The 17026-nt window shown below is 38.0% G+C and overlaps 1 protein-coding gene across 4 annotated transcripts in view; it reads right to left on the reverse strand.

The window, feature by feature from the left end:
* The window catches only part of MTUS1 (microtubule associated scaffold protein 1), a 98560-nt gene that overhangs the window by 62790 nt on the left and 18744 nt on the right, over positions 1-17026 (reverse strand). For 3 of the 4 annotated variants that reach the window (XM_040596571.1, XM_040596564.1, XM_040596587.1), the window contains 5 exons: positions 14485-14667; positions 9865-9999; positions 7803-7907; positions 6462-6512; positions 982-1056 (listed from right to left, as the gene is read on the reverse strand). In XM_040596571.1, the coding sequence (XP_040452505.1) occupies positions 982-1056; positions 6462-6512; positions 7803-7907; positions 9865-9999; positions 14485-14667 (549 nt within the window). The remainder of the gene's footprint in view (positions 1-981; positions 1057-6461; positions 6513-7802; positions 7908-9864; positions 10000-14484; positions 14668-17026) is intronic. The other variant, XM_040596579.1, reaches the window with a different exon arrangement.

Genomic DNA, 17026 nt, shown 5'->3' on the forward strand with positions numbered 1-17026 from the left:
TGCTGAAAAAGTCTGGGCAAGAAAGTAACAGCTGTTGGGTTTCAAAGGTTATTTCAGGTTTACAGATATTCCCTTAACTCTTCAAAATAAAACTGTTATGTCTCACTAATGAATACATTTAATAAGAAACTCATATAAATAAATATAGAAATCTATGTGAATCTAGAAGTGGCAAAATGAAGACCTGCTTTTATAGCTGGTTCACAGGTAATAGGTACACTACTTAAGCAGCTTCGATTCTGTTTATGAGAATGTTCCTTATTAGCCCGAAGGTATTCTAAGGGTAGATCACAAGACATGAGACAATTTAATCACTCAGTCCTCACATATCACATGGATTAACAAAAAGAAGTCTGAAAAAGGACTATAGCTAGCTTATGCTAGCTAGAAAGGGAACAGAATAGTCCAATGGACAGTACAATATCCGCGAAAGCCTGATTTTTTTGTTGCTTTTTAAGAGATAAAGGAGACTTTATTTCTATAGTTCAACTCCTAGAATTTCCAATGCATAAAATACTAATTACACTGAATTCATACCGAATCTAATTTTGGTCCTGCTTCACCCCACAGAGTTTACAAAACTGTTCCAAGTTTTTCTACCAAACTTCCAGGCTTTTCTTTTGGAGAGAGGAGTAGAGACAGAAAAACTGACAAACCAAACTTATTTACAAAAGTTGAAGTTCTTAACATGAGAGAGTGAGAATTCAGTCTCAATATATCCATACTGAAATTCCTGATTAGAACTAGTCAGAGATGCAAATTCTGCAATGTGGAAGACCTGGACCAAAATCCTCGCCGTTCAGCCCAGTTATAACAAGTACTTAAACACTGCTTTTCAACACCTGGAGTGCTTTTAAGCACTGGAAAAAACTATTAGCTGCTAAGAAACAAGATTGTCCTGGTTTTAACTTCACTGCAGAAGGCACCTAGCTTATTCCAGCATAGAACAGGAAATAGTTTTCAAATATTTAAGATATTTACCCAACAAACTGTTTCCTGTATGATTCTTAAGAGAATTTATTTCCCATGAGCTCCAGAGTACAGCATTAGAAGACACTGAAAAAAAAGCAGAGTTGGTTCAACAACTGGAGAAGATTTACTTCATGGAAAAATTCCAGAGATTACCACAGAATGCTTTTTTCTTTTTTTAATGGGTGTGTGAAACTTAAAATTACCCTTTAGACTATATTGAAACAGTGTTTGAAAACTGTTAGATAGAGCTTTGCAACATACATTCTTTATCAGAAATGAGGGGGTTTTGGGGTGGGTTTTTTGTTTCTTTCTTTTAATAGCAGTTTAAGATCTCGGGGGGGTTTTTTACATGAATGGACATTCTTCTGATGAAAATTAATTTTACATTTAATAACCCTGCACCTGCAAAGCTGGGTACTCAAGAAAAACAAACAAGATCTGTCTATAGTCTCTAGCAACAATCCTAGTAACATTTATGTTATACAGCAAGAAAAGTATTAAAAGGGAATATTAAGATAAAGCTATCAAAGAATGCCTGAAGTGCTGAGACAGAACCAGTTTGCTCCGTTTTCTCCATATCACTAGCATCAGTTTCATGATCTATGCTAGAACTGCCACCAAAAGCACGATTCTTCCCAATCTGTTTTTAACTCAGGTGAGCTCCACAGTCCTACCTGCTCTGTGACCAGTCATATGAGCAGTTGTGATAGAATAGACGAGACTGTTTCAGTTGGATCTATGACTGTCTAGTTCAACTGCCCGACCAGTTCAGAGCTGACCAAAAGTTAAAGCACGCTGTTAAGCAGATTGTCCAAATGGCTCTTAAGCACTGAAAGGCTTGGGGCATAAACAACCTCTCCAGAAAGCTTGTTACAGTGTTGGCCCACCCTCTCAGTAAAGAAATGCTTCCTAATGCCCAGTCTAAAACTTCCCTGGTGCAGCTCTGAACCTTTCTCACACGTCCTAGTACTGGATACTGGGGAGAAGAGCTCAGCACCTTGCTCTCCGCTTCCCCTCAGGAAGCTGTAGAGGGCAACAAGGTCCCTGAACCTCCTTTTTTCCAAACTAGACGAGCCCAAAGTCCTTAGCCACTTCCTCACAGAACATTCCTTCCAGCCCTTTCATCAGCTTTGTTGCCCTTCTCTGGATGCATTCAAGGGCCTTCACAAGCTTCTTAAACTGTGGGGGCCAGAACCACACACAGTGCTTAAGGTAAGGCTGCACCAACACTGAACACAGTGGGATAATCAGCTTTTTTTACCTGAATGATTATACTGTGGATTGCACCCCAAGCAGAAGTTTGCCCTCTTGGCTGCCAGGGCACATATGTTCACATGTGCACCAACGTCTTTTCAAGCCTCCAAGCAGCAAGAACACTGCTTGCACAATTTCTTCTACAACTTACAGAAACTCTCTTGCAAGCAAGCATCCCCCCTCCCAAACAAAAACAAACTCAAAAATATCTTCTGATCAGATATGAAATGAGAAACAAAGCGCTCATAAGCCACTTGACCACATATCCATGATCAGTAGGGTAATTTACCATACCCATGCTGAAGACTACTGATGGTCAATTAGATAAAAGAATTCACTGACGATCTCAAGTATTTGACATTTCTAACTGCTGGTCAGCTCTCAGAATGACAGTCCTCCCAGTTTTTAGAGAAAGCTTACATGTTTTCACACAGTATCGCGTATCATTTTAAAACATTTAAGGTTTTTTGTTGTTGTTAAAAAAGCACAAGCACAGTGTGATGTACATTAATCCCCTGTTTTCCAGTGGTTGAAAATGCAAATACTTTGAGGGTAACCTCTATTAAAGAATCTATGATGTAAGAAGAGATGTTTATCCTGTTTCCTCCAAGTTTCAACAGTAATGACTGGGGGCATGAAAGCAAGGAGCGTTAAATGAACCTTAAAGTATGCTTCCATTAACTTTTGTTTGAACCAGAATATTGCATTAGTAAAAGCATCCTATCCCAGTGTAAGAGTTTAAGTGAGGAGCCAGCACACACCTTTAACAACCTGCTCTAAGAGACAGCTGTTATACGGACTGTTATATTTATACCTTATTTCTCCATCTGGGCTTGTTCAGCACTACTACTCAGTTTTTCAGTAAGACCCTTGATTGAAGTTATTCCTTCCCTCAGTGTTTTATTTTCTCACAAATTGTTAAACTAAAACTAGCGGCCTTCTAACCTCCTCTTTATGAAGATAAGACAACAGAATACCACCTTTCACGATGGAGCATGTGCTGGGTTTTGAGGAAGCTTATTTGGTTTTCATGTCTTCTATAGCCTTTAGTAACAGATTCCACTATGCACACTCCATCGTAGTACAAACAGAGATGACATAAATCACACTGTTCATACTTAATAATACTTCACAGGTTTATCCAGCATTGCCCTAGCTTTCCCGACAAGAGTGTTATGCCTCAAGCATAAGTGTGACTTGTTATCCATAATACACCATAAGTCCTTTTCAGGGTCACTAAACAACAGGATAAAGCTTTCCAATAAATATTTAGTCTTTACTCCTAAAATGATGGCTTTACCTTTGGAACTGCCAAAAAGGATAGGGGCTTTCGCTTGGCTTACATAGTTTCAGGGATTACTGTATTGTAACGTAACCTTCAGTCAATAACAGAGACATGAGACACAAAATATCCACTGCCTATACACACTGCACTGTAATATAATGCACGGGTATTAGAAGTGGGTCACTTTTTCTACAGGAAGGGCTGGAGAAGGAAAAAAAAAAAAGGAAAGAACACTAATACGCATTTCTAGTGGCAGTTTTGCATCCAGTTCAAAATCACATCTCACAAGAGGCAACATTTTGAGTCATACTTACATCAAGACATTACAGTAAGCGTACATGTACATTCTTTCCTGAAGCTAAGAAGTATAATAAAACATACTATGACCAAGAAATTAATGCTGCCTTAGCTTTAAAGCCAGTGCTGAAGCAATAGCCACAAAACTTTGAGAAATCACTTGCTCCACTAGAATATCATGCATGAAAAATACAGAATCCACAAAAAGGAGCCTTGTGAATTTTTTAAAACTGAAAAGGAATAAATAGCTGCAAATACGTAAGTGTCTGCAGTTTTACAGGCACACTAACAGCAGTATGTTGTGCCTTACATTGTGAAGCAGATTCTGGCTTTGCATCATTGCTGTAAATTAACGGAAAGTGGATGAAGAGCACAAACAGAGACGCCCACTTCTTCCATCCTTGAAGTAATGTGAGAAGCAACATTAACCACTGAACTGGACACTTAATGAATACCTTAATATTGTAATCAATTATCAGAGTGCTGGCACAATAAACCAGTCCTGACCTTTCAGACAGAGTACACAGGGGCAAGAAACAAAAGTGGGGTTGGACCTCCTCACTGAATGAGGCTAAAAACTGTAGAGTTGACCACAGCACCGATATAAAAGAACAAAAGCTTTAAACAGCTAAAATCACTATAACAAAGCTTCATTATAATGTCAAGGCCATAAAAAAAACCCCAGAAGATAGTAGGTCCCATTCTACATGGTACCAGCTGGCATTATTTCAGTTCATTTCCAAAAAGACCATTTGTCTGTTCTTAAAACGTAAGACATTGTACTGCAAAACACCCAAGTAGCCACACAATATTTTTTTTCTGTAAGATCTGTCTGCAACAGTGAGGATTAAAAAAAAAGTCATTCTTAAAAAGGCAAAATACTTCACATTCATAAATGGGAAATTATACTAATGCCCTGTACAAGTTGGAAATGAATTAACTTGAAAGCCTAACATACAATCCAATTTTGGAAGCTGACTCAGTACAGGAAACTGTTCAGATTTATGAAGACAAATACTGAAATACAGCTATTTAACTGCCAAAAATATGATGCTAAAGAGCATTTGCTAAAGAATCACTGAACATTACAGCCAATTTGGAGTTCACAGTTGTGTTTTTACGGCACCAAATATAATACTTCAAGGCTATGTAACTACATGCTTTATTAGGTTGGAAGAGCTGAATCACAAGAAAAATAAAGCTAGCAAAAAGGGGAGGGAGCACTAATTACTTTGTGTATGGAAAATAGAAAGTGCCACACTAAATTTAGGGGAAAAGAAAGTTATATTTTAAGACTATCATAAGCAAGCGGAAGAAGAATTTCATTTTCTGTTTCTAGTCCAAAACCAGACTTCATTGCTTATTATGTTTCCTCAGACTAACGAAGACATTATGTTGCTGGCTATATCATCCTCTGCACTCTTACATAATGGGCTACATACAAGCTCATGAAAGTTAGTGTTAGGCTACACCTGAACTCATTAGTTCAGCCAAGCATCAATAAAAGCAAGCAAACAAAATAAGCACTTTGTGCAAAGTCTTATGCTTGCTGTATGTCAGAAGCCCTGACTCTTAACAGAAGATAATGTGCAAAGTACTCTGTGACTATTAATATGTCAACATTTGATACTCAAGAGAGTAAAAGGCAAAAGCATTAGACTCACCTTATGACTACAGGAAATTAATAATGTACTGCCACAGTACCAGAGTTACTGGTCAGAACTGATTTATCCAGTAATTCCAGACTCAAATTCATAACATTTGCTTCACTACAGCACCTTTTACAGAAAGACATCTGCTATTCACTCAAGGGACATAGGGCTTTCCAGTGATCTTCAGTATCTTTCAAAAAGGGCTTTTCACTGACTAATTAATTACAAGCAACTTTTAATTCAGCAAATAAACACTGATGCTCAGGAAACTAATTTAGGTTGCCAACTCTCTTGAAAAGACCTGGAAATTGCCGGAAGTAGAAACGTCATCAGAAGACTTCTTTGTCTCCTGGCAAAGAGAAACTAGCACCAGGTGCCCTGACTGGCACAAACACCAAAATCAAACCCAGTATGAAGTCCTTAAAACTCTGCCAGAATTTGGAACACCATCTGCCACTTAATCGGCTGTGATTCCTCCCTCTGCCATACAAGCAGACACACACATCAACACACTCAGATAATTTCAACTTCTTATTCAAGTGTAGCCTGCAGTGATACAGAGACAGCTCACACCAGAAGGGTATCTACCATGAGTCTTCAAGAAAAACTATATTCAGCACGATTCTTCGATTTTATTTTTTTTTTAAAGCTACAATACACGAGCTTTAACCATTATACACCTCACTGTGGCTAAACAGCAAAAACTACACCCAAATTTCGCTGCCATGCTTTCTTCTGGTTACAGTTAAAACCTCCTTATGCTTCACTGGAAACAGTGATGGACAGCATACAGTGTGTATTCTAAGAGCTGGGTAGCCAGAAGACAGTAAGTAAGTAGAAAAAAACACCCAAGATTTTTCTCCATATCCCTTGAAATTAGAATCAGTGATGGATTACTGCAAAACTGTTCTTCCAAGAAGAGAACCAATATATTAATACAATGTATAAACCTAATTTAAGTTGCACCACAGAAAACGTAAAAATGCAGGCAGAAAACTCACCAGAACCCAAACAAGACAGGCTTTGGTGTCCATTTCTTCCAGGAGTACTACCTATGATGAAAAAACAAACAAACAAAAAAAAAACAAACCAAAAAAAAACCAGAGAGAGAATTAGACTTGAAGCCAGTAAGGGGCAATGGGGGTGCCTTGTTTTAGATTCTTTCCACTTAAGCTCCTCAACCTTCTTGCGATGGCTGATGACACGTTCAACAGCAGAATTCAGCGTTATAAGGTTAAAGTATTTGGAAAATAACATGATGAATTCCCAATAAGCCAAACTTTTTTTCCCATTACAGTTATCATACTTCATTTAAGCCAGGTAGCACCGTTTCATTTTACTCATTCATAGAGGACCACAGATAAAACCTAATAGCCTATACCAGCATCAGAGTTACATTTTCCACCTATATGCTCCAGTTATTTTATTTGTATAAAAGAGGTATAAATTAACAGCACTCTCAAAAGTGCTACCAATCAAGTTAGATAAAAATGAAAGTGCTGAGAAGGTTAATCTACCCTCACTCTATTGTTTGACAGTCATGTGAAAACTGGCCTAAGAACCTCATTATTTCGAAGGATATTAATTTAAATGAAAGCACTTTTTCAGAATGCTAGGTGTAAGTGCAGAAATTTATAAAAGGTCCAGTGACAACACCAATCAGCTTTCTTCAGGCTTTACAAATAACGTGTGATCCTGTACGAATCCTATTGATCCAACAGGAAACAATCTGTTTCTTACTACTACCATACTTGTTTCCCTCACCTCAACCATGCAAATGAAACTTTGCTCCCAAGGTGAAAATTTTGTTTTACAGGGCTTGCCTGAGGATTCATATCTATTCTTTTGATTTACTCTTAATTGAAACTGGTCATTTTTACCGAAGTTGAAGATAAAATACTTTTCTGTATCAGATGCTTGAAGTGGGTAAGTATTACCCTCAGCCAAAACTGCTCAGCATGCTTTCACAAGAATCTTGCTTAAATTAAACACAAACTTGAGAAATCTAGTCTGGGTTGTGTCTTGCAATTATAAGATCTTATAAGCAGGTGACTGACTATTGTTTAACAGACACTATCAAGCAGTCCGAGTCCTCTTGGGACACAAGTTTCAAGCAGATAGTTTGAATGCTTTTCATTTGAGTAGAAAAATGAATGCCCCGATTTTCTTACCCCCAGATAAAACAAATACATAAGGAACACTTTGCAGAACCAGTCTCCAATACCATGGACTACAAGGCAAAAGAGCAGACTGACGATCTCAATTACTCTGAAGTCATCGCACATAGCTGCTCCTTCTCAAGACAGAGGGATTCAAGAATATAAGCAAAAAATTGACCTTACCCAACAGTTGATTATCTCTAGCCTCACTGACTTTCCTTGCCGAGTGCAGCGGCCCAGATGATTTTGGTGTGCACTGGTTCAGTGAAGCAGGCCTGGCCTTGGCTCCTAGAAGCAGAAGCTTAGATCAGGTTTAAATGTAGAGCTATGTCAGCAATTAAAGACATGCCCAATATTACATATTTACAGTTAAGCAGAAGATGCACAGATCTACTCAAATAAACCAAAGATACCTTCTAGAAACTGTAAGCTATATTTAAACTTAGCTTAGCTTTACCAGAACTCACCAGAAGAGATAAAAAGATAGTTTTAATACAGCTTCTAAGCAGAAGAAAACAGTTACAAAAATACTGGCTGAAAGGGACCTCCAGAGGCCAGCTACCCTGCCTCCCACTCAAAGCAGGGCCACCACCAAGACAAAACCAGCTGACCATGTTTTTGTCTAGCTGAGCCTTGAAAACTCCAGGAAAAGCAGCTCCATGGCCCTGCTGGATGATGCTGCCTCTCCCACTCCACAATTCGCAATAATTTCCCCTTGCTATACCACCTGGTAGTACTGAGAAGAGTTTGGCACCATCACCTTTGTAGCTGTCCTTTTCAAGTTATTGCAGACTGTTAACAATCTTTCTCCTTACTCTCCTTTTTGCGTGACTACACAAGCTCAACTCCCCCAACCTCTCCTCAAAGGTTATGCGGTCAGAGATCCTAACCATCTTCCTAAGTCTCTTGAACTGGAAAGGAAACACAGAGTAGTCTCCAAGTAACACCAAACCTAGGAGGGAATACCAGCTTCTTCTGGCCACACTGCTCTTGCAGGTGCTGAAGGCACGCTTCTAGCACCCAGACCACTGAAGATGTTGAGCAACACATAGTTGTGTCACATGTGTTGGGACCCCAACAGAAAGCATTAACTTCTCAGACAGCCATATAATCTGTGTGTGTTTCAAAGTGATTTACAGTTTGTGGCAAATTCTGTTTCTTTTCACTGTTTACCACTTTAGAGCACGTCATTACAGTGTGACATTTGGCAGGCATCTCTTCTATTTATTATCAGTTATGTCAGATACCAGCTTAAAACTCAAGCCTAAAGCAGGAGCATAGTATTTAATTAGGTTTATCCAATTACAACAACCAGTTCACCACAAAGATGGTCAGAAGCAAGCTGATTATAACTAGGATTTAGGAGAGAGAGACAGCAAGCTTGTTTATCTGCTCCCATTATGTCTTTAATTTTGACCAGACAATGAGTTGTCAGCTGCTGTTTGTGGTTTGAGTGGAGAAGCACTGCTGGCCAGTCAAGGGGTCCTGGCTCAAATAGGAACCAGAAGAGTGTTTAATAAAAAGCCAGAAAGTACGTTTAAATTAAACATTTCCTTTAGCAGCAGAAGATTAAGTACAATTGTCTTATCCTCGTTAAAAACTAGAGCAAACCTCTCCTCCTACTTCAGCCAGTATCAATAAAAAGCAGCATGAAAAGCTTAGCTGTTTCTGGAACTCCTCCCTTGGAAACATGGGACAATGTCATTCATCTACAATACCTTACTCAAAAAAATACCCCCATCCCCCAAGGTCCTTTCATTCCTGAAAGGGGTGAAGATAAATGCAAAGTCTACATGAGGACGAGGACAAGGACAACCAGCCACTCAGGATGAATTCAAGATAGGTCTACCCCGCAGATCACCAGCAGCCAGAGTCTGTGCCTGAGCTGTGTGACAGAAAATAACTCTTATTGAAACAAATACACTCCACGTGATGACAATTACCACGTAGCAAAGTGCATTTAGTCCCTGTGCCACGTAATCCTTAGCCATGTCTCAGTGCAGACCTCCTCCTCATTTGTCTGAAATACCCCAGTCAGTTATGACAATACAAAGCATGTTTTAGCCTTCCTATGACATCTCACAAAACTTGAAGCACCACTGATATGATTTTTACTTCATCACATTATTTGTCCAGAGACCGCTTTTTAATAAATGCTGCTTCAAGAGACAGCCACCTGCAAAAGGTAAGGTACCATAACAGCAGTAACTATAGTTTCACTCTGTCTATAAACAGACCCATATACCTTTAGGAGTTAGCTTCAACGAGTGTAATCTAGGTCTTGGTACTGCTTTCAAAGGGACAGTTCCCGAAGCACCATTCTGGCAGGCCGGTTTTGAAGGCCATTCTCCATTCTTGATGAGGACTGTGGCACTTGCAGCTGCAACACAGAATGAGAAAGAATTTGTTCTAGGCAATACCTAGCCTAGGGAACCAAGCCTCTTTTACCCGAGGCTAAAGTTAAGAGAAACACAAGTTGGTATGATCCCCTCTGATAACTTCAGTACAGACTGATGAACTCCAACAGATCAGTCTGTGACTGTTACAAACATCTCTGAGAACTAGACATACAGCTTTGACCTATGCATAAGGGGGGAATATACATAAAAGTACATTGATTAAGATATGTAACAACAAGTCTGGTTTTGCTCTATGAAGCAAACACAGAACACGTTTCAGTTTAAGCCAAGAAAAAGCATCATAGTAAACGAAGACCTTCTGGCTACAGAATTGACTCAAAAAAGCATACAAAACCAAATGTGACTCAGACAACTTCCTCATGTAACATCTTCCCCTCTTCTCTCTCATTTGGACTGAGTGTGCTGCTTAGATGATACGGTGCACATACCACCAGCAGACTCTGCACCCCTTCTCTCCTCTTTGTGGAGCACTAAAAACATGTGAGCCCAGATGCAGCCACCAGCTACCAAACAAGTTTTAAGAAAGGTTCGTGTAGTCTGTTCATAACCGCAACCTCCTCAGTGACAGCAGACCTCAGAAGATGGCACCCACCACCCCAACAGAACTGAAGCCATACAGCAAAATACTCCCTGCAAAAAGATGCAGACAGACCCAAACTTGGAAAGGCAGGAAAAAAAAAGCAATTGCTATCTCACATCAAAATAAGATTTCCAACTAACAGGGCAGTTGTTCTGGAAAAACAGAAGATGTTTTGTTCCATTTCAAAGGACCTTGAGAGAGAGGTTTGGGCTTATTGTCATCATAAAAATTTTTCCTTGAGAGAAAAAGGAAACTGTTTGGGGAAAGTATTGTTTCATTCTTCCAGAAAAAAAATATGAAAATACTTCTAAATTAAGTATAGGTTGAGTATACTTCTGTTCAGGTACTAAAAATTAATGTATATTGACACATTAAAGAGTAAGAAATTGACACTGCACACACCAGAGACAACCAAAACCTAGAGCCACACTGGAATAGTTTCTCACATTTGCTTTTTTCTCTAGTCATTTAAATAAATAAAAAAAGGGGAGGAGGCATGTCATATACCATCAGGTTTGCCTCAGATTACCTTAAAAATAAAATCAGCCTTATTAAAACAGTAATGTGAACTACATATCCAATACTGTTCCTCAAAAGATGGAACATACAGTCTTGAGATTAATTTAGTATCTTTAAATGCACTAGCAAAAACCACGTAAGTTAACTGCTTAAAAAAATGCTTTTTGGCGACTAGTCAATAAATTTTCAATCACAGCAAGAGAGAAAAAACTGCTTTCCCTTTTAGAAGCATATATAACTGAAGTCCTCCTCTTTTTTTTTTTAATAAAGCTGGAGCCTTTCTAAAGGCAAAAAATTAATAATCTATATAGATGAGGAACAATTCGCATAGCACATCAATAACACAGTTATTCTGCAGGAATCTGACCCTGATCCACATCAGATGATTCAAGCCAATTTGTTTTAGTAAAGCATGACACCCAAAGCAATCCTGAACTTTTTCCATAAATCATTGAATTAAGATTTTTTTCTCAAAGTTCACTGCCAGCGGCTAACAACTGCCTACAAACTGCTGTGGTACCTTCTTACAAATCAGAAGCATGCCACACAAGTAACACTTCGGGTAAGCAAGCACACTTCTGGTGCAGGCCTAGTTAGGGCACTTTTTGTCCTATTAGAAGCTCTGGACTCACCTAACCAGGCTGCGTGCAGGAAAAAGGCAAATTTGCAAAGATGGTCACTAAACAATTAAAAAATGGTTATTCATAGAATTAGAAGTAACTCCTGCAATCTTGATGAAAGACAGGCATGAAGTGATCTCACCCCAGCTCAGATCTGAAGGGTTTAAAACCTCAACACACTAAAAGAATTTTAGTGAAGTATTGATTGTACTAGAAATACAGCTCCAGGTCAACTGCTAGGATTGGCTTCTTAACTTCTGAAACACTCTTTCCTTTATATGCAATTATTCTAATGCAATGCAAATTTGAATCTTGTTCTTAACCTCAGAGTTTAAACTTTTCATTATGTTTGGATGGTAGTTTTTTTAGTTCAACACTGAAACTGATAAGATTTACTTACTGTAAAGAATTCAGTTTTTCAATGCTCAAACTGACAGCTTGCATGCAAAATATGCTTTTATTAACAACACTATTTCAAACTTATTTCCAAGCTTCTCAAATAGTAAGTCTTTTTAGAGAAAAGAATCATAGAACTCAAGTGCTCACTAGAAAAAAAAAACACCCTAATGCTGCCACAGGAAATTACCAGTCCAAGGCATCCCACAACAAAGGGTTGAGCTGACACAGCAGGAGAAACGCTCTTTTGTAATTTTTCTCTCTGCTAACACAAGGCAAACTCCTTAAGCAAAACAAGTCAAGCATCTTTGTCAATTTAATACTGTTGATAGCACAGCAGTTTTTCATAAATTTCATTATATTCACAGCATAAGCCTCCCAATCTTTGTGTCCCACCAATCTAATAAAAACATTTCAGCTTTACAAGTACATATTTTTCCCTGATGTTACTGTACAGTAGACTAAATGAAAGAATAAAAAAACCCAAGAACAGCACTGTACTTAATACTAGAATACAAAGTAAATTCATTAGTTCTTTCCAATTTGATTCAAAGACGTAAAAACTTCACTATACTAACATATGAATTACATGTAACCTAAACTCATTATACTCACAAAACCTGACCATCAGACATAAATCATTCTCATCAAGTGTAAGAAATTAACGAAATAAAAATCATCTCCCAGACAATCAGCAAGTCTAAACACTCCATACATCTACCAGCCTTCACAAAACAAAACACATACTTTAAAATAGAAATCAAAAGGAATACAACATACTTCTTTTCCCAGTAAACGTGGCTAACAAAGGAATAATACAAAAGCTGTAAGATCCCACTACCAGCAGTGTCAGTAAGGTAATATCATAGTGGCTTCCCGAGTCAGTCGGTGGTGTTAGGGTAGAATTGATGAAAATAATAGGAGAAAAATTAGTTTCTGTGCAACTGCGGAGTCCTCCCGGTATAGTCATTTAAAAAAAGATCAAAGCAAGCTTAAAGCCTAAGAGACTGCAGCCATGTTCAAACTCTCATATTGCTCTTTGCTCTTCGTGAATCCAAGTGGAAAAAATTGTAAGCTTGAAGGCAGTGGACAAAACAGATTAAACCAGCTAGCAAATCAGGCTAAATAAGGAAGTCATCTGTTTGGATAATTAATCTGAATACACTTTGTTATGAAGGGATGACCCTTTCCTTTGTTAAATCAGGGAGTAAAATGAAGAGACTACAAAGCTGCTCAAGAATTCTAGATACAGTGCTAAACCTGAACAGCAAAAGTCAACATGGCTGTCACAGTAACCGAGCCGACCTGATTACACAGGAACATGCACTGCATATTTTATTACACATCCTCTTATTCCTTTGAGAAATATGTTAGGTTTTAGTTTTTTCATGAAGGCATTACGGGGGGGAGGGGGGGGGGGGATAAGAGCAACTGAGAAAATTTAGTTACTTATCTATGTACACATATGCGCATACATAAACTATAGATGCATGTTAAATCACAGTTCTCTTTTTCAGTCCATTGAAGGCGGTTTTAAATGACATCTGGCACGTAGGAAAGGCCTTTGCCCAGTCTCCAATATGTAACAGATGATGCAATTGTAACAGAATTTGAATGTACTCATTTGAATATGTATAGCTGGGGATACTAATATGTCTGCCAGTTGCATGTTATTTCCTTATTTTTGCCCCTAGAACTACTACAGCTGCTGGTACAAACCCTTTGCAGAGCTTCAAATCAAAGCAAGTTGCTGTTAGTTTTCTTCCTAGTTTTAATCAAGATGGATTTGGTTTGAGTGCTTACAGTTACCTTAGAAATTATAGAAGTCTACCCATGCAAAGTTTTACCTTCTAAAAGCAGTTTCACTTACCTGCTTTTGATCCCATCTACACATTTTGTCTTAAAACTCTGAAAGCTGTTATAATCTAGACCTGGAAGAGCATTTAGGATCAAAAGCCTGTAACGTTTTGTGCCAAATATTATGACATTCCCACTGTTCAGACTTATTTCTTATTACACTATATGTAAACACAAGGGAACTTTCGCTCAAGAAGACCCACTGGTTTTGTAATGTTTCAGAATAGGAGCTGTACTGAAACCTCTACTCATCAAACTAAAATCCAAGGCTCAAAGCTCCTTCAGGGTGACAGATCTCAAGAAGGAAAATTTTAAGTTAAGAGGCAAAAAAGAGTAAGACCTAGAACTTTTAAGTAGTACAATGAGAATTAATGCAGGCATTTGTCAGACAGGACTCCCTTCATGGAGATTTTTTTTGACAAGCAGCTGATGCTGGCTATCAGGTAAAATGCATAATCCTGATGGATACTTACAATTACTGCTGAAAAGGCTTCGCTCGCTCTGACTGCTGCTGACTGATGAGACGCTAGGCGTTCTCTCAAGCACTGATCTTTTGACAGGCACTTTGGATTTGGCTTGTGGTTTACTGGAGCTAGCCCAGAAGGCTGGAGAATTCTTCAGAGAGGCATGCTTCTCTCTTGGCAAAGATCCTGTACCTGTCAATTGGGGAGAAAGGGGAGGGAAAGAAAATAACAAAAGGATTTGGAAAGAAGCTTAAACAATTGCCTCATCTATGTATATGCCTACAAGTAAGGAGATTTACATGTTAAAAATACATATAAAAAGGCTTAATCTACCTCATATTGACATAGTAAAAATGCTGTAAATGCAGAAAAATATTTTCAGGGATTTAAAGAATCCCATTTTACCTCCATATTGGTATCAGGAACAAGTCAAGGGCTTTACAGACTAGCCTTCAAGGAAGATACTTGCATGCACAAAAACAAAACAACAACAACAAAAAAATCTTTCTTGCATTCTCCTCTTCTGTGTATTATGGTTAGCTGTACCAGTGATCCCATTAAAATATAACCTCTGGCTCAAAGACAATCCAAGAAAGAATCTTTGTTTTTTCCCACACCCAAAACAGGGCACTCTGAAAAGTAATATCCTTCCAAGGACAAAGACAGCACAAGAATATCAGATTGTGTTGTACTCGCATACTATGCTGAAAAGTGACTAGATCTGCAGAACTAGTTAAACAGCACTCCCCAGAACCAAGTTCTTAATGACCAACAGGTGCAGACACATTTTTGCTTTAATTGCTGTTTTCATTTGAGCTTGTTGAAAGCAAACGCCCATTAACTAAGTTAATCAAATAGGAAGAGTATCTTCTATAGAGGCAGGCGCGCCACCTTCAGATGGGAGCTTACTCTTGTGCTATTAAAAAAGCAACTCCACTTTCTGCAGGAAAATCTGAGTTTAGTTAAATTAAGCTTTTAGTTTATTTCTGAAAAACGTACACCCAGATTAAAACTACAATGGCCCAAAGGAAGTTACATACACATAGACTTGTCTTGACAGCACTGAGTTGACTTCTATCAGCTCTGATGTCAAGAATTCTTACACAGTCCTCTGAATAACTATGGAAAAGGTTTTCATTTTTGTACAAAAACAAAAAGAGATACAGAAGATAGACTTACATATATTTTTTTAAAAAAAATTGTTATAAGTAGTAACAAAGTATATTTTACAAAGTATCTTATCTTCTGATGTCATTGCTATTTTCAAGTCTAACAGGTGTATTTTATCTTGAAAAGAGACAACTACAGTATTTCAGATTTGACTGAAAACAATCAAGTGTCTATATAAAGGGAATACCCTTCCCTTTATTCTTGTCACTATAAACCACATTTCAATTTTGCTTAAGCTATATAAGAGACTGTTGAAATATGACAACATTAGCTAGTAATTCCACTTTATTCAACACCAGTTTTGCTGCAGGGTCTCTACTCTTAAAATACTAATGATCAAGGAGGCATGACATTAAGGGGACTACGTTAAGATTTAGGCAAGAAAAAGCACTGATGCCCAATGTCTGCCTTTCAACAGTAGGTGGTGGTACAGGATTAGATACCTTGACTCAAAACATCCTGCATCAAGCAGCAAAAACAGGAACAGCACTAGCAAAGGCAGGTATGTCCGAGCTTTTTTTCCTGAGTTCAGATCAAGTCAGTAACAAAAAAAGCCGTACATATAACCTATACTAAACACACATTAGGATATTATATAGTACTGATCACTGAATTTCGATGACACATTACACGTGCTTTACATCAGACCTCTCTTTGGAAGTGCAATTTTAATATTTGTTTGGTATTACTATGGAGAACTATGTTTCTGTATATGGCTTTACTGTAGCCTTATACTAAATCTCCAAAACAAAATTATCACCCATATTTTAGAACTTTTTTGTAAGCTACTGCAATGGACACTTGAATATATCCAACTCACTACAGAGAATCCAACCTTTGTCATGCTATTAGAACACCACAAACCACAAGCTCACATTTACTGAAAACACCTCTGGAACACAGCACTCCAGACAACATACCTGAAATAATTTGTTTTTACAAAAAAAAAAATAATAATAATCTGTGACATCTGAACTTCATACAACAAATGTGACACCTTCATAAAACTTTTCACATTGTTTTCTAAAATTTTCATTAACAGATCAACATACCAGAAGAGTAATTAATCCAGACCAGTCAGAAATTCCTTTTCTAAATACCCTCTCCACAAAAATAGGTGCAAAACCAAACCCCAGCCCCCCCCGAAAAAAAACAAACAAAGGGCCACTGTACAAAGTGCGTATTAAGTTTGTATGACTTAGTAAGTTAAAGCTTTAAATTTCAAAAGTCAGCCAGAGGAACAAATGCAGCTTATCAGCTGCATTTTATTGTTTAAAGATGAGGGTAGCATGCTTGATTGCTGTTGAGCTGGACTTGTTCATCCAGTTCAAAAGGTAAAAGAACCAAATCCTGTCTTCCTCACAGTGATTTTCACTCAAGA

This window comes from Falco naumanni, chromosome 1 (genome assembly GCF_017639655.2).
Source record: "Falco naumanni isolate bFalNau1 chromosome 1, bFalNau1.pat, whole genome shotgun sequence".
Taxonomy (NCBI): domain Eukaryota; kingdom Metazoa; phylum Chordata; class Aves; order Falconiformes; family Falconidae; genus Falco; species Falco naumanni.